This window comes from Myotis daubentonii, chromosome 3, assembly GCF_963259705.1.
Source record: "Myotis daubentonii chromosome 3, mMyoDau2.1, whole genome shotgun sequence".
Lineage (NCBI taxonomy): Eukaryota > Metazoa > Chordata > Mammalia > Chiroptera > Vespertilionidae > Myotis > Myotis daubentonii.
In genome coordinates this window covers 68,046,841-68,063,649 of record NC_081842.1, presented here as the reverse complement: position 1 = coordinate 68,063,649, position 16,809 = coordinate 68,046,841, and the positions used below count along the sequence as shown (strand labels likewise).

Here is a 16,809-nt window from a genome sequence, read left to right as displayed (position 1 = left end):
CTGTGCCTAATAGGGGGGAGCTCCCCAACCCCCTGATCGGCCCTGCTCTGTGTGTGACAGGGTAGAAGCATAATCTCCCCATCGGCCCTGCCCTGAGTGTGACAGGGCGGGGCGCCCCAATCCCCTGATCCGCCCTGCTCTGTGTGTGACTGGGGGCGGTGCCCCAACTCCCCTATCGACCCTACTCTGTGAGTGACAAGGTGGAGCTCCTCAACCCCCTGATTGGCCCTGCTCTGTGCATGACAGGGGGGAGCTCCCTAACCCCCTGATGGGCCCTGCTCTGTGCGTGACAGGGTATGGAGCCCCAACCCCCCTGATGGACCCTGCTCTGTGAGTGACAGGGGGCAGCACCCCAACCCCCTGATTGGCCCTGCTCTGTGCATGACAGGGGGCAGCACCCCAGTCTCCCCATCGACCCTACCTTGAGTGTGACGGGGGCAGTTTCCCAACCCCCCAATCGGCCCTACCCTGAGCATGATTGAGGGTGGCATTGCAACCTCCTGATCCGCCCTGCTCTGTGCATGATAGGGGGCTGCGCCCCAACTCCCCAATCGACCCTGCTCTGAGCCCAACCAGGGGCTGCACCTAGGGATTGGGCCTGCCCTCTGCCACCCGGGATTGGGCCTAAGCCAGCAGGTCGTTATCTCCCAAGGGGTCCCTGACTGCGAGAGGGCGCAGGCCGGTCTGAGGGACCCCCCTCCTCCCTGAGTTCACAAATTTTTGTGCACCGGGCCTCTAGTATTAAATGTGAAATATCTGAAATAATGAAGTTGTTTAATAACTGAGTTTTTAAGCAAGGTCAAACATTATCAAAGACCTTTATAACTGTAGGTAAAATTTCCTAAGTTATAAAAAGAACTAAATGCCTAATGCACGAAATTTGTACATGGGTAGAGTCCTAATCCTGGCCAGTGATCAGGGCCAATCGGGACCTTCTGGCTGCCAGCTGGGGCCTTCCATCATTCCAAGCCACCCCCTAGTGGTCAGCACACGTCATAGAGAGTGAATGAACTCTCAGTCTCCCGGTTGAACTCCCGAGGGGACAATTTGCATATTAGGTTTTTATGTATATAGACTAGAGGCCCAGTGCACAAAAATTTGTGCACTGGGGGTGGAGGTGTTCCCTCAGCCCGGCCTGTGCCCTCTCACAGTCTGGGACCCCTCGGGGGATGACTATCTGCTGACTGAGGCCTGCTCCCAGGGGATTTGGCCTAAGCTGGCAATCAGACATCCCTCTGGCAGCCCAGCAGCCATTGGGGGATGTCCACTTGCCAGTGGGGAGCAGGCCTAAGCTGCAGTCGGACATCCTTAGCGCTGCTGAGGAGGCAGGAGAGGCTCCCACCACCACTACTGTACTGGCAGACTTCATCCTGACTTGTGGCTGAGCAGAGCTCCTCCATGTGGGAGTGCTCTGACCACCAAAGGGCAACTCCTGCATTGAGGGTCTACCCCCTGGTGGTCAGTGTGTGTCATAGTGACCAGTCATTCCCAGTCTTGCTGCTGTTAGGGTCAGTTTGCATATTACCCTTTTATTATATAGGATAGAGGCCTGGTGCACGGGTTGGGGCCGGCTGGTTTGCCCTGAATGGTGTCCCAGATCAGGGTGGGGATCCCGCTTGGGTGTCTGCCCAGCCTGAGTGAGGGCTGATGGCTGTTTTCAGGCTGCCCACACCCCCTCAGGGTGGGGGTCCCCACTGGGGTGCCTGGCCAGCCTGGATGAGGGGCTGAGGGCTGTTTTCAGGGGGGCCAAGCCTGCAACTAAAGCTCCCAGTCTCTCCTTTTTTATTTTTTTTTATTCTGGGATTTATTTACCTTGTATAGCTGTCACTGGAGCTGAGAGCCGGCTCCAGCTCTGAGGCCGGGCTCCAGCTCTGAGGCCAGCTGGCTGAAAGCAGGTACCTGGGGTTTGTTTAGTTTCTATAATTGCAACATTGTTGCATCCGGAGCTCAGAGCTGGGCCGAGGCAGGCGGGGAACCTTGGCTTCCTCCATTGCCGGGGCAACCAAGCCTCATGTTCGCTTCAGCTGCGTGGCTGCTGGCCGCCATCTTGGTTGGCAGTTAATTTGCATATCACCCTGATTAGCCAATGTGAAGTGTAGCAGAGGTACGGTTAATTACCATGTTTGTCTATTATTAGATAGGATTATAAGACTTAAAAGTCTAATTTAAATGTTTCAGGGAAAACTAAGATTAAAAGCAAACTTTTAAAGAATCTTTTCTACAAGGAAAGAAGGAAAGAAGGAAGGAAGGAAAGAAGGAAGGAAGGAGAAATTGAAAGAAAAGGAAAATATACTTTTTAAAAAACTCCTTGAGAACAACCATAAGCTCTTCTTCTTCTTCTTCTAAGTCAATGCCATCTACAGGGATGACCTGGGATCAGAAGTTGATGTTTCAGTGGCCCCAGGACTGAACAAGAAGCCATTTGCCTGTGGAGTCCTAGAGCCCTCTCTCAGCCAAGAGAGTGGCATGAAGGCTGAATTGAGTGTCTAGTCCTGTGGAGGCATGCACTTGCCATCTCCATTCCAGGTCCTTTCACTGCACTGAAAATCTGGGTGAAGGAAGAACCTCAGATTCCTTTTTGCTTTGAAATCCTGTGGTTTTAGGATGATCTTCTTTCACTTCAAACTCTGGGCCTCTGGGTTCAAGACTAAATATCATTCATTTCATATTTTCAAAAGGCGTATCAGATAAGAATGTGGATTTTGGTAGCCAGGTTATCCTGGGGCCACGGAGTCCTAGAGCTGACACTAGCTGAGTGATGAGAGAAAGTTACTTACTCTCCATGATGTTTAATCTGCAACATGACAATAGTTATAGTATTTAGATCACTGGATCATTGCGAAGACTAAACTCACAAAAGAAGGTGAAGTACTTGACACAGAGGTGAGCATATAGGAAGTGATCACAGCAAGCTTGGGATCGATGTAGGACTACTTACTATCTTTATTCTCATTTGTCCCTGAGAGATATTTAATTAAGAAACATAGGGGCAAAATAGCTAGTAAACTGCAGATCCAAAACTTAGATGAATGTTAAGTCCTATGCTCTTTACACATCATGAGGTTATCTCCTAAGAGGCCCATGCTTCCTGAATCTAGAGAAAGTCAGATTATCATTTACACATCATAGAATTCTTGACTCTCTGACTTGCTTATGGAGAATGTGCTTTATAGATACAAGTTCAGAAGTTCTGCCTGGAGTGATACACAGTTAACGCTGAGCCTCCAAGCAAAGGCTTGCTCCATTTCAGGAGCCCCTCGGCCACACGATTCAGTTTGGGTGCGCCTACTTGTTGTAGGTGGAATTAGTGCAGCTTTGTGCCCAAAGGCCCTACAGAATTTTTATGCAACATGCAGGAAGGACGGGTAGGGAAGGAATGACATGAAGAGATTTTTTTTTTACATTCTTTTCTGTGTGTACAGAAAAGAGCTTCCCTACAACGGTTTGCAATAAACCACCCTCCTCACGGAACCAGGGAGCTGAGTCAAGAAGATTGCTCCTTCTGAGGTCCTGGTAGGGCTTTTGTTTTCTCTGCAGAGTTGGAAGGAAGCAGAAAATCAAGCACAGTGTTCCAAATCCTGTTTGAAACTAGAAGGGGCCTAATAAATAAATACGTAAAATACAATTGTTGTATACAAAGCCCTCCAAATTCACTGACTGAATAAAGTAACCCTCACAGGGCAGAATTCTGTATTTTGTGCCCAAAAAAGGAGCAGAAAAGATTTATCCAAAGCCATTAAATCAACATTCAAGCTTGCAGCTGACCCCAGCCAGCCTTGTGAGCAGAGCTACTTCCGACAAGGCAAAGACTAAGCCCAGTAGCCAGAGGGCTGCGAAGCAGACAGACCTTTCACCAGGGAAGGTCGCTCTCCGCACATGTCTGCTCTGGGCTTCCTGGGCGTTTTCATTAGCTCACCCAGAACACATTCCCGCCCGCCTCCTCGAAGACTCCAAAGGTGATGTACCTGGATAGGAAGTTCTCCAGTGACTGCTTCTTGTCTTCCTTGCAAACAATGCCCTCCTTCTTCTGTTTTTCCATGTCTTTGATTCGGGACTGGAAAGTATCGATCAGATCAAACACAGACTTCATTGCTATAGGCACCTCATAATATTGCTGTTTAAGAAAGAATAGAAAGTATATTATGTATAAGCGTGTTTCTTCCTGCTGCTCAGAGAATAGGAGAACTCAATGGACCTCTGAAAAAATCAGAGCCTGGAGGGGTCAGTGCCTTAGAAACTCTCTCCTGTAATAGTACCTCTGCTGATGTTATGAACTTCAGAATCTATGAGACAACCGCCGCTTACCTTTTATGGGGATTGCTTCTCAACTGCACTCCTTTTATTGGAAAGGGTCCATGCCTCCTTCACCACACATATCCTAAGTTCACTTCCCTACTTCTGGGACTAAACTGGTTCCTGTTCACTACACAACTGGCGAGGAAGTGAGAAATGCTATATCTAACACAGGAATGGAATAACATGTTAGAATAGTCTACCTGAGCAATAAGGGTAATTGTCTACCAGAAGTGGAACTGTTATTTGGCCATTAGGAATCTGCATAAACTCTTTATGATTCCCAGAGATTATTTTATTGAGTGACCATCATTTAAAATTAGGTCGTTTTCTTATGTATTCTCAGAAAAGAATTGGGATAGAATTCAAGGATAATAAAATTAAATTTGCTGGATCATTCTTGTCTGGACTTACAACAGCAACCTAAGATGGATTTGGAGGCTGGCTGAGCATAAGCAGCATACATTAAGGACATGGCCTGGAGTTACATAGGCTCCCAGTGGGAAATTAAGTCAACCAGAGGATGTGAAAGCTGGCAGAAACCTTAGGGATTATCTAAGATTAGAGGTCAGCTGCACAAGTACAAGAAGAATTAATGAAGGGACCTCTTTCTAGATCCAGAAAAATACTGCAGGCTGAATCAGCTCTACGGATAGCCCAGGCAGACTTTTTCCTGATGATTTTCACATAAGCATGATATACTCTCAGTACACTTGAATGGCTAGAACAGTGGACTCTGGAGCAAGTCTTTATGGATATGAAGTCCAATGCTAACCGGGTGACTTGTGCAAGATACTTAACCAACCTAGACCTCTGTTTATTCCTCTGTGAAATAAAAGTAATTCTTGTTATTTATCTTAGATATGTAAGATAAAGGTTATCAATAGTTAAGGTGAGAGCCTGGCATAAGGAAAGCACTCAACAAAGTTAGCTATTTTTGTTATTTTTTTAAAATGATTCTTCATAGTTCAGAACCTTTGTCTTCAAGCGTATGAACAAAGTAGGTATAAAATCTGACTGTCTTGTCGCCGAAACCGGTTTGGCTCAGTGGATAGAGCGTCGGCCTGCGGACTGAAAGGTCCCAGGTTCGATTCCAGTCAAGGGCATGTACCTGGGTTGCGCATATCCCCAGTGGGGGGTGTGCAGGAGGCAGCTGATCGATGTTTCTAACTCTCTCTCTCTCTCTCTCTCCCTTCCTCTCTGTAAGAAATCAATAAAATATATTTAAAAAAAAAGATTTATCTAAAATCTGACTGTCTTGTCCATATTCAATCAGGAGTTAAACTTGTAGGTCCTTCCTAAGTAGACCTATGTCAAATCTGGTTGTCTTGAAGGCAGAGGCCAAATACTCTTTATCTTTATCCCCAGGGCCTGGTACACCATGGCTATTCAACAAGTGTCTAATGAATGCAAGACATTGATGTTACAGAAGAATTTAGTCTGAGTGAAATATGTGGGGCATAGGGGGTCATCCAACCCAGTCTTTCTCAGAGACCACATTTCTGGACACAAATTCTATAGACCAACAATGGAATATTTGGACCATTTCAAAATTTTCCCATTTATAAAATAACTAGAGGCCCAGTGCACAAACTCATGCACCAGTGGGGTCCCTTAGCCTGGCCTGTGGGATCGGGCCAAAACCGGCTCTTTGACATCCCCCGAGGAGTCCTGGCTTGTGACAGGGTGCAGGCCAGGCCAAGGGACCCCACCAGTGCATTATTGGGGCTGGGGAGGGACTGTGGGAGGGCTCCAGGGTGTGTCCTGCCCATCTCGCTTAGTCCTGATCGGCCCAACTCCAGCAGCAAGCTCACCTACTGATTGGAGCATCTTCCCCCTGGTGGTCAGTGCACATCATAGCAAGTGGTTGAGCAGCCTTAGCATATCATTAGCATATTATGCTTTGATTGGTTGAATGGCCCACTTGTTGACTGGACACTTAGCATATTAGGTTTTTATTATATAGGATTTGTGTTCACTCATATCTATTAGACTCAGTGACAAAAAAATTCAGAGTTGCTGTTGTAAGGAATGGCTCCACATTATCCAAATCAGGAACCCATACCTTGACTCTGAGGTCCACGTCTGTTAGCACCATGAAGAAGTCATCATAGGTCATTCCATACTCTCTCCTCAGCTCACTGATGAGATGCTGGTCTACCAAGTCCTCATCATCCACCACTTGCATGGGTTTCTCATTATCTTAAAGCAAAGGAAATGTAAATAAATATGGTGTGACAAGATAGAAACCAATAGGAACAAATGGGTAGAAGCTCTGGGCCTCCATCCAGAGTTAATTAGAACATCTTTCATTAGTTGCACATATTTGACTAACATTTGGTTTAAATAAAAGTTTACAAAGTGAATAAATAAATCAGAAATGAATGAATAAATAAACTCATTTTGAAAATCACTCTTCTAAAGATGACCAAGCTCCATCTCTGCCCACCTTGGTTAAAGTAAATCATTAGGAGCAAAATGAGAGACTGCTGAGCCATCCCTGCAAGAAGACTGCCACCTCACCCAGAATGAGTCATTACCCTAACTCACCAGGGAAGTAAACCAGGTACTTTTAAGTTTTATTTAATTTTAAAATTTATTTTAGTTTTAGCTATTTATTTAAGTCTAAAATCTGGGTCTGTTTCTCCCTTTTATTATAGAATCACTTTGGGAATCAGTGAACCAGGTCATTGCTATAGAGAAAAAGGAAAAGTCTATGTTCAAACCTAGTATCAAGTTCATTTTGGCTCCAGAAAAAAGTCAAGCTATTCATAATCCAAATTTTGCAAGTGAATATAATTTTAAGAAGAGTGTTACTGAACTTATGGGAGTTTTAACCATTATCTATTTTTTTTAAATATTAAGTCTTAAAAATAAATTATTATAATTCAGAATGGTTCCTGAAGGTGCCACTGGGTTAATAGGAAGTATGAACATGGCAACTCCTATGTTTGCAAAGCCTTTTGTAAATGATAGGACAGCTTTATTTATTTCTTCTCTCCCATACAAGTCACAGTGTTTCCTTCAACTCTACTAGAATTTTTATCTGCAAAATAATCCCCTGTATTTTTTTAAAATGTAAAATATTAAACTTAACAAATATGTGATTAATAGATACATTGGTGAAGATAATCTATCAGTTATTATTAACATTGCTACCCAATGAATTGTAGTGCAGTAGAAACAACCATAATTTTGCAGATACTGAAATTATATAGCTTGAGTACAATTGACCATCACTCTTGTATTTATTTTTTTAAAGGGACAATTATAATTTAACTATTACTTTTGTTTATTTGATTAGTTTCATTGAAAGTATATAAACAAGAAACTTGATTTCTCCCAAGTAGATCAAAATGAGAGAGGAAATAATCTCTTTTCCTTCCCAAATCATAACAGTTCTTCATGGAGGTGGTTCAAAGGCATGGAACCTACATGAGGGCCAAGCACTGTCTACAAAATGAAAAATAATAGACCTCATACATATAAACTATTTTAGATGCACATTTTGCTCTCACGCATAAAACATAAATCAATTTAAAAGAATTGCTAGATTTGTGTTATTGTTTTTTATTTATTATTGGTATACCTCATTGAGTAACAAAACCTAGTTGCAGAATAAAATGTATAGTATGACTTTATTCTTCATTGAAAGGAAACAAGACAAAAGATAATACATCCACATGTGAATATGCACAGGAAAAGGTCCAGCAGGACATACAGCTGTTAACAATGGCTGTGAAGAGAAGCTGAATTTGTCATCCCAAAATATGCCTTTTTTTGGGGATATTGACTATTTTAAACTGGTTATTTTTAAGAAATGAGACTCAGGAAGAAGTTTTTACCTTCTCCCTGTAGAATTTAGACAGAGGGCCTGTTCCAGGAAGGGAGATATCATCATAGATAAATATAGTTTAATATAAACTAGGTGTGATGGAAATGAAGGAACCGAGTTAGGCCTGTTTGATCAGTCTTTTCTGGGTCCCCTTGTTAAAGTGGCCCAACAAAAGTTTGTTTGTCAAAAGTTTGCTTTACCATCTTCATGTAAATTGCCTTCCTGCACTTTGAAGTCTCAAACCACACCTGCTCAATTTGTCCCTGGGACCCTTCATATGGAACCCTTGTATGTACATAAGTAATAAGTTTGGTCATTTTATCTGTTAATAAGTCTCTAATTACTTTGATTATCAGGACTTAAGAACTTAGAAGGATAGAAGAAAAATTATTTTTCTGCTCCTACAGTTGCCTCTGGAGAGTGGGGAGAGGAAGGGTAGAAACTTTCATTCTTTACTCTATGCATGTCTATATTATTTACATTTTAACATGGAACATATTTTACTTTGTGATTAGAAATAATTAATAACTAGAAAAATATCATTAAAAAACTGATTTTCAAAATGCCCTTAACAATTTCTTTTCTGATTCTAAGATTTTACAAACTAGATTTTATCTCAAACTTAGGAATTACTACTTTTAATTCCCAACACACATTCATTTTTGTTTTTGTTCATTAAACAAAATATTTGTCTCTAGTGTCCTGAACTGATTCTGTTTTGGGTGCTGGATTCAGAAATAAGTATTCTTGGACAGAGTTCAAGTTCCTAATCAGAATAAAAAGTAGACTATTAGCATCTACCTAACAGATAAAATCACAAAAACCATTGAGTGGCTGAGACAGAAGGAAGTTGGAGATTATAGCAGATTTTAAAAATGGTCCCAATTCTCCACCCCTCCCTGTACCTACTACACTCTGCCCAGTAACTGCAGCTCCCTGTTATGGTGAATGGGTTGAACTCTCCTGCCTTTTGAATTTGAACTCATCTGACTTGCTTTGTTAGCACAAGTAACACAAGTAGAAGCTAGAAGTGAGTTTGCACATTTGGAATTGCTCTTGCCTTGACCATTGCCATGATTACATATCCTCACCAGACTTCTAGAGAATAAGTCAAGTTACTCTGGTCTCATCCCAGCCAGGGCTATCCCAGATCAGCTGGCATGACACCTAGCCTTTATGCAAGCCCAGCCAAGATCAGCAGAACCACCTAACCAACTTGTAGCTGACTGAAAATACATGAGCAAGCCTAGCCAAGCCAAGCCCAGGTCAGCTAAACCCTACAAACTTGTAACTAAATGAATATTTAATGGTGTATGCCAGAGAGGTGTGTGGGTCTTTATTATGTAGCCTTATTGTGGCACTAGATAACTGATATGGACATTTTCAACCCAGACACATTATTGAGGTTGAAACTAAGGAACAGTATGTAGTGCATGCTGTAGTGTGCAGTCCAGATCCTACTTTCAGACTAAGTCTGCTGTGAATGTTAATAGCTGAGTCCTAAAACATGCTCGTCTTAAAAAATAGCTGCCTTGCTCTAAGTTACACCCATACTAGGGGACAGCCCATATTCAATTCAATGGTTGATGCAGTGTGTGTGTGGCGAGGAGAGGGGCGGGAGGAGACTGTAGATAAAAAAGCTGTTCTTTTTACCTTAAAGTGAACGACTCTGAGGGGCCAACCTCATTACAATTCAAATTCTCCCTTTGTCATCTAGTATCCCCCATCCCTCATTGGTATTGTTCCTGGGTATATTCCTCATTAACTTCCTGCATGCAAATTTCAAAGTCTCACAATCTGTTTCCCAGGGAACCAACCTGTCACAGATCCCAGGGAGGGAGCAACTTGCTCAAATTCACAAAACTAGTTAATAACAGAGTGAGAGTTAGGACTCAAATAAAATGACCTCATTCCTTTCCAGTGCTCTTTCTACTTTACCAAAATATGTCACACTCAGGATGGAAAGGACCCAGGACCGTTAAGGCAAACTTTGTTCTACTAGGATGTGGCAAGAAACTAATTTCATGGTCTGGTTTCTCCTTTCAACTAAAATATTTTCTGAAGTGTTTTGACTGAACATGAGAAATAAACCATTCTGCTCTTCCAGACTACAGAACTATCTACATCCCAAATGAATGTTAAGGTTGAGCAGGGGAACATGCCAACAAAAAGCAATAAAAGCACTGATTGACACTGGATCCAACTAGGGTGGTGGCAACTCTGTGGCAAAACAGAGTCCACTGCTGGCTGAATTCTGAGTAAGGTACATGTGAGGCCAGCTCCTGTCTCCAGCTGCCTGCTCTCTGCTATGGTCTGAATTCCGTCTAAATCAGGGCTGGGTGAACAAGAGGTTCTCTGGGAAAGCAACATCAATTTGGCAGCTTCTTGTTTTGCCAAAGCTCTGTAGTCCTTGTCAAGGGTTGCATGGCTTAGAAGCAAACATTTGGTCGGGAAGCATCCCATGAACTGTCCATCTGCTTCTGATCCAGTTGAAATGATTCACAGATTCAAGCCCATTTGGTGGAATTTGGTCATTCCACACAGCCTGCCCCAGACTTAAGAGCACTGAGGAAGGACAGGGGGAGGGTGAACTCTGCTGTGTCCTGGTAAGGACTGGCCCTGCATGTGGGACATTTGTCTGGTTTTCCATCTCTTAACAATTCCAACTCCAAAAAGTCAGGGTCAAATTCAGGTAATAGCAAAGTTCTTTATGGATTTGCTCTTCTATGTCTAACCATAGGTAGCAACGACATGCAGAAAAAATCAGCTTCAATTACAACTTGTTAAACACCAATTGTCCCAGCCATTATGTTTGAAGTTTTCAACTGTGACTGTTTCTTCTCTGAAATATCCATGGTTTCTCCTCCTCCCACCCTCCCACCCCTAAGTGCAGGCCATGCCATCAATGTCTCTGGACTACTTTAGTTTCTGCCATTGCTTTGGAAGTTCCCTATCTCCTCTAGCACTTTTTCAAAGTATGACCTACTGTCTACCTTCATCACAATCACCTTGAGTTCATATTAAAATTACAATCCTTGGATCCAGACCACTGGGTTCAGAATCACTAGTAGGGAGACCCAGGAAACTGCATTTTGACAAGTTTCCTGGGTGATTGTTACACACACTAGCAGCAGAGATAAAATTCATATCCTTGGCATAGCATACAGGCCATTTAAATCCTGGACTCAGCCTGTCTTAATTAGCTATCTCTTAACTCTTCTTCCATACATTATGCTCTAGCTCCCTATTTTCAGTGTCCAGAAACATGCCTTCCCTTTCTGGCATGCTAACCCTGCCCTTGTTCACATGGGAACTCCTGGTTAGCTGGGTAACTTGTCTTTACTTTACCTGCGCACTCATCACATTTTTACATTCCTCTGTAATGATGCCTATCACCTTTCATTGTAACCAATTATTTACACATGTATCATCCTACTAGATAGGAGCACCTCAACAAGAGGAACTGAGTCTTGATCATAGCTCATCTTCTAAGTTTTGTAGCCTGGCACACACAGGCACTTGACACAGATTTGGTAATCATAAAAACGTCCCCTAAAAAAGATATCACATGAAGAAAGAGGGTAGTGAGGGATAGAGTAAAGAAATGAGCAATTCTGGTCTGTGTACAAAACCCACCATCAAACCCTTACACTTTCCTTTATCTTTTGAGCCCCAAACACAGCCAATCCAGTGCAATTTAAGAATATATATATATATATATATACATATATATATATATATTCATTTTTTTAAAAATTTGGGTTTTCATGTATGAGGTCTTAAAATTGTATTAATCATATATATACTTAAATTTAAATTTTCTGTATATTATCATGTTTTGACACCTTAAAAAGCCTGGAGAGCAACCGTCCCTCTCTGGGCTAACAAATTCTTAGAGATAGCAAAGGGCCAACCAGGGAGCCGGTCTTTGAAATGGAAACTAACCAATCCAGAGCCCTAACCCCTTTCTCTGGCCCATGGAACCCAAGAGACAATATTTATCTGCCTTAATCATTCCAGGACCAGGTGCTAGGCAACTAGGGACCAACCCTACAGTCCAAAGCCCACTAAAATCATTCACACTAACCGACGTAAAACTATTTCACCCTTTCCTGCCTTGCTTTTTCCCATGGAAACCCCAATAAAGACCGTGGCCTGGACTCTCTCCTCACTCTTGCTTCTGCTTCCCCACCAAAACCTAGTGTTTCTCCTGTGGCCCTGAGAGGCATGCTGCAGCTTCCTGTCTGGAACCTGTGAGTAGTAAAATCTATTTTTCTTTGACATTCCAGTCTCTTAAATGTCATTCAGTATGCTGCACTATTCACCATCAGACCTTAATAATGTCCCGGGGCAACATATAACATAAATGAAACACACTTACACTGCATTTAAAATACGACTATTTTATTCAAGAAGTCAGTGGGAGCCAAAGGCCTCTCTGTTGTACTTTGGATAAGTCTGGAGAGCAACACTCCAGCAGATGCTAAACTGCTTTTATCTCAAGAGCATTGCCAGGATCGCCGAGCAGTCAGTGGTAGGTTATTTCAGTTCGGATAACCTTGGCCTCCAGGTTTTTATGGGATTTACTTCCTTTTAACTGGAAACAGATCCATTCAAATGACTTTGTAGTTGATCTGCTTGCTCCTATTTTACTCCGTGAGTGGTTGTTTGCCTGCTTACCATCAGTCATTGTAGGAGGAGTGACTGGGTTACACTGATGGATGGGACTAGCCTGGCCATTCTTGATCACAAAGCTGGTGCTCTCACTTGGTCCCTGGATAGAGTAACCTGTCCTATATATGAAGAATGGGTCCTGCCAGGTACATTTCTATCCTGCACACTAACTCTACCAAACCTTAAAAGTTATTTATAATTTATTTGAAAAATATATTCCAACATCTTTAGTGATTTCATGTAGTTTACCAAATAAAGTTGGAATTCTTTGCCCTGATATTTGAAATCCTCTAAATGTGGCACCAACCTACATTTCCAGCCCTCTCTTCCCTTCTACATACAATCTTCTGCTCTAGACCAAACCTAGCTGCAAAATCAGAATCACTTGAACAACATTTTAAAAAAGAAATTCCTCCTGGACCCCATTTCCCAACTGAGTCAGTATCTTGGAGTGAGGAAGGGGCCTGAGTGTCTGAGGTTTTTATTCTAATTTATAAAGAGTACCAATCTAATAGAAAAATGGGTGAAGGACACTAAAAACAAAATATAAATGCTGCTTAATTATATGAAAAGGTGTTCAGTCATATTCAAAAACAGAGAAATGCCACCCAACACTATACTACAACACCATTTTCCATATACCACATTGGCTAAAATCATTCACAAGTTTGATTATATACTCCATGGACAGTTTTGGAGAAACAGACAGTTATACATTGCTGATGGGACTGCAAAAAGATATACTTGTATAGAGAGAAATCTGTTCTTATCTACCAAAATGAAATACATTTTCCATTTGGTCCAACAATTCTACTTCTACAAATCTACTGTAAAGATACACACATATACATAGAATGACAAATGTATGAGGCTATTAACTGTGAAATTGTTTATAAAAAATACTGAAAAAATCCAAGTATTTATCAACAAGGGGACTAAAATAAACTATGGTATAATAAATCTCACAATGGCTTAATAAAGAAAGTGAAAGATCTCTGTAAATTCAAAGGGAAAGATCTCCAGGAAATATATTTAATTGAAAAAAAGCAGAACAGCATATATAATATACTATATTTTGTATCAAAAGAAGGGGAATATAGGTATTTATATTTATTTGTATTTGCACAAAGACATTCTAAATGAACAAATAAGAAATAAAAAAATACCTATGGGGGCAGGCGTACAGAGTAAAGGGGCCAGAAATTGGTGTAAGACTTATCTGTGTATATCTTTTTATGATCTCTGAGTTTGGAATAAAAAAAATGTATCATTAAAACAACTTAATAAAAACCAAAAGAACCTTGATAGAGTCATCAGGTACCAAAAAAATTTACTTAGTTTCAAGGCACCTCTCTTAAATCCACCCACTTTTTAAAATTCTGGTATTTATAATACCTTCTCTGATGGTGACACCACATTCTTCAAACACTTCAAGCATTTGACTTATGGGCACTTTATACTTCTTGATTATCAGGGGTTGATCTTGACACTGATACACTGGATGCTAGAAGCAGCTGAGGGCAATGGGATGGGATGACTAAACAAGTTAGGAGACAGCCTCTCTAGCCTCTAGGGCACAGAGTGATTGATAATCAAAGACTGAATAAACAGAGAAGGACAGGGCAGCCAGTGTCTGGAAATCTGCTCACTCACCCAGCCTTGCCTCCCAGCACAGGGTGACAGAGTCTAAAGAAGGCAGCTGCCAGACAGTGTCACCAGGGATGAAAGGAGGAGTTGGGGCAAAGGGTCAATTTTTTTCAGGTACTCCTGAGGGAAAGCAGCATTTCTGCATTTTTATGGATCCTGATGGTTGTGAAACTTGTCCTTAAAGAACAATCCTCTTCAACAGGATCAAAATCAGAGAGTATTTTATGCTGAAATGTATTCTTTTACACTCACTTATAAAAGTTTGGGATTTTTTTTTTTTTTTAGAAATTCTCCTATGAATTCCATATTCCATCCTAGATGGACATTTTATTTTATTTTTTAAATATATTTTTATTGATTTCAGAGAGGAAGGGAGAGAGAGAAGGAGAGAGAGATAGAAACATCAATGATGAGAGAGAATCATTGATGGCTGCTTCCTACACACCCCTTACTGGAATTGAGCCCACAACCCAGGCATGTGCCCTTGACCAGAATCAAACCCAAGACCCTTCAGTCCCCTGGCCAATTCACTGAGCCAAACTAGCTAGGGCCTACATCGACATTTTAAATGCCACTAGCAATTAAGAATGCTTTTATGTGTTAGGTCATTCTAAACCAGCCGTGGGCAAACTACAGCCTGCAGGCCGGATCCAGCCCGTTCGGCTGTTCTATCCGGCCAGCGGAGCTGAAATAGCGGAGGGTTCTCTTGCTCTCTCCTCCGCTCCTTCACCAGCAGCAGTGTTAACATGTATTAGTTCACACAAACACTCCATCCATGCTTTTGTTCCGGCCCTCCGGTCCAGTTTAAGAACCCATTGTGGCCCTCGAGTCAAAAAGTTTGCCCACCCCTGTTCTAAACCCTCCCATATAACACTCTGGGCTGGCAAAAACAGATGGGTTTATGCTGCACTGGAATTTGCTCAAGCCTGAATAACCTTTGTTAAGCTGATGCCTGAAATCTTCAGGGAAGTTTCCTGGTATTTGTAGGTCTATCATCTATAGTTCACATACATTTAAGAAGATGGGGCAGGTGGGAGGACAGCTCACACTGGAATTGTATGTGGGCCTCTGTTTTTTAGGTCCAGTAAAGGCCTGGAAGAGTCCAGAGTGCTTGATTCATTTTTAAGGAAAGTAAGGCCATCTGATAGATTTCCAGCTGAAAATTGGTCAAGGCTGGAGTTTGGTTCACTGAGACCATGAAGCACGCCAGTTCCTACTTTCCCATGGCTGACTCCCAGTCTTGGCTGAAAGTACTATGGCCTTTCCTATAAGGGTAACCTGGGACATGACACAAAGACAGAAAGGCCTTCCAGGAATTAAGTGAGGAACAAGATAAAAGCACCCAAAACCACGTCCAAGCTGCCATTCAGTGACAGGCAAACACCCAAATCACAATACCCGACTTTTACTAGGGCAAAAAAGAAAACCTCAGTCCCTCTACAGTTCATATTCAATCCAGATGTCTAGAAAATAGCAGGATTAATGCTAACATTTTGCCAAGGCAGCACCAGATGCTTATAACAGCACCATATAGAGGATGAGGTAGGGGACATAATGATTTTCCCAAACATCCCTCAAATAAGGCATGAGAATTCTTTGTGTGAGAGTTCGTGGTTAACGCATTTGACATTGGGAACACCTGGGGAAGAATTTTCATCACCAGCCAGAACCCGTTCCTGCATTGGATTGAATACCTACTTCCTCTCTAGACATCTGGATCATAATTGAGCTCGCTGGCTCATGCTACTATTTGAAAATCCAGGAAGCAAATGGTTGAATCCTGTTAACCACAGAACATGTGCCTTTGAGGTATTATCACCAGGAGTAGTAATACAGCCTAACCTTGCAGAGCAGTTGTGAGGGTTCACTATCAACATTCTGTAATTAGCAGAAAACGATTATAAGCATTTTTCAATTATAGGTGCTCTACTCCCTATGACAGCTCACTGATCTCCAGATGCCTGCCAGAACCAATGGTGGTGATGATGACCACAGTAATAGTGCTCATTATGTGACCACTATTTACATACATTACCTTATTAAAATCTTACCATGCCTGGAAATACAGATAACTATGTTCTAAGCTGAGAATTAGGAAGTAGCTTGGCCAAAGATGTTCACACAACAAAGAGGTAATGACTGTGTTTTTGAAATGGTTTGTTTGACTCCACAACTTCTTTTGTGTCTTCTGTTTGTATGCCTGTTGTTTCAGTTAAGATAAGGACATTGAGTTGTTGTTGTTCCCCCTGCCAAACACACACACACAGCACATCCACAGATAAATCACTGATCCACAATGGTTTAGGGTGGGACATTGGGAAGGATGCTTTTAATTTTCCTTTGAATCTATGTCAAGAGGG

At 42.0% G+C, this 16,809-nt stretch overlaps 1 protein-coding gene across 2 annotated transcripts in view; it reads right to left on the bottom strand.

Moving 5' to 3' along the window:
- Window positions 1-16,809, bottom strand: part of CCDC80 (coiled-coil domain containing 80) — a 39,050-nt gene that overhangs the window by 10,268 nt on the left and 11,973 nt on the right. For both annotated transcript variants that reach the window (XM_059687850.1, XM_059687851.1), the window contains 2 exons: window positions 6,359-6,495; window positions 3,966-4,114 (listed from right to left, as the gene is read on the bottom strand). In XM_059687850.1, the coding sequence (XP_059543833.1) occupies window positions 3,966-4,114; window positions 6,359-6,495 (286 nt within the window). The remainder of the gene's footprint in view (window positions 1-3,965; window positions 4,115-6,358; window positions 6,496-16,809) is intronic.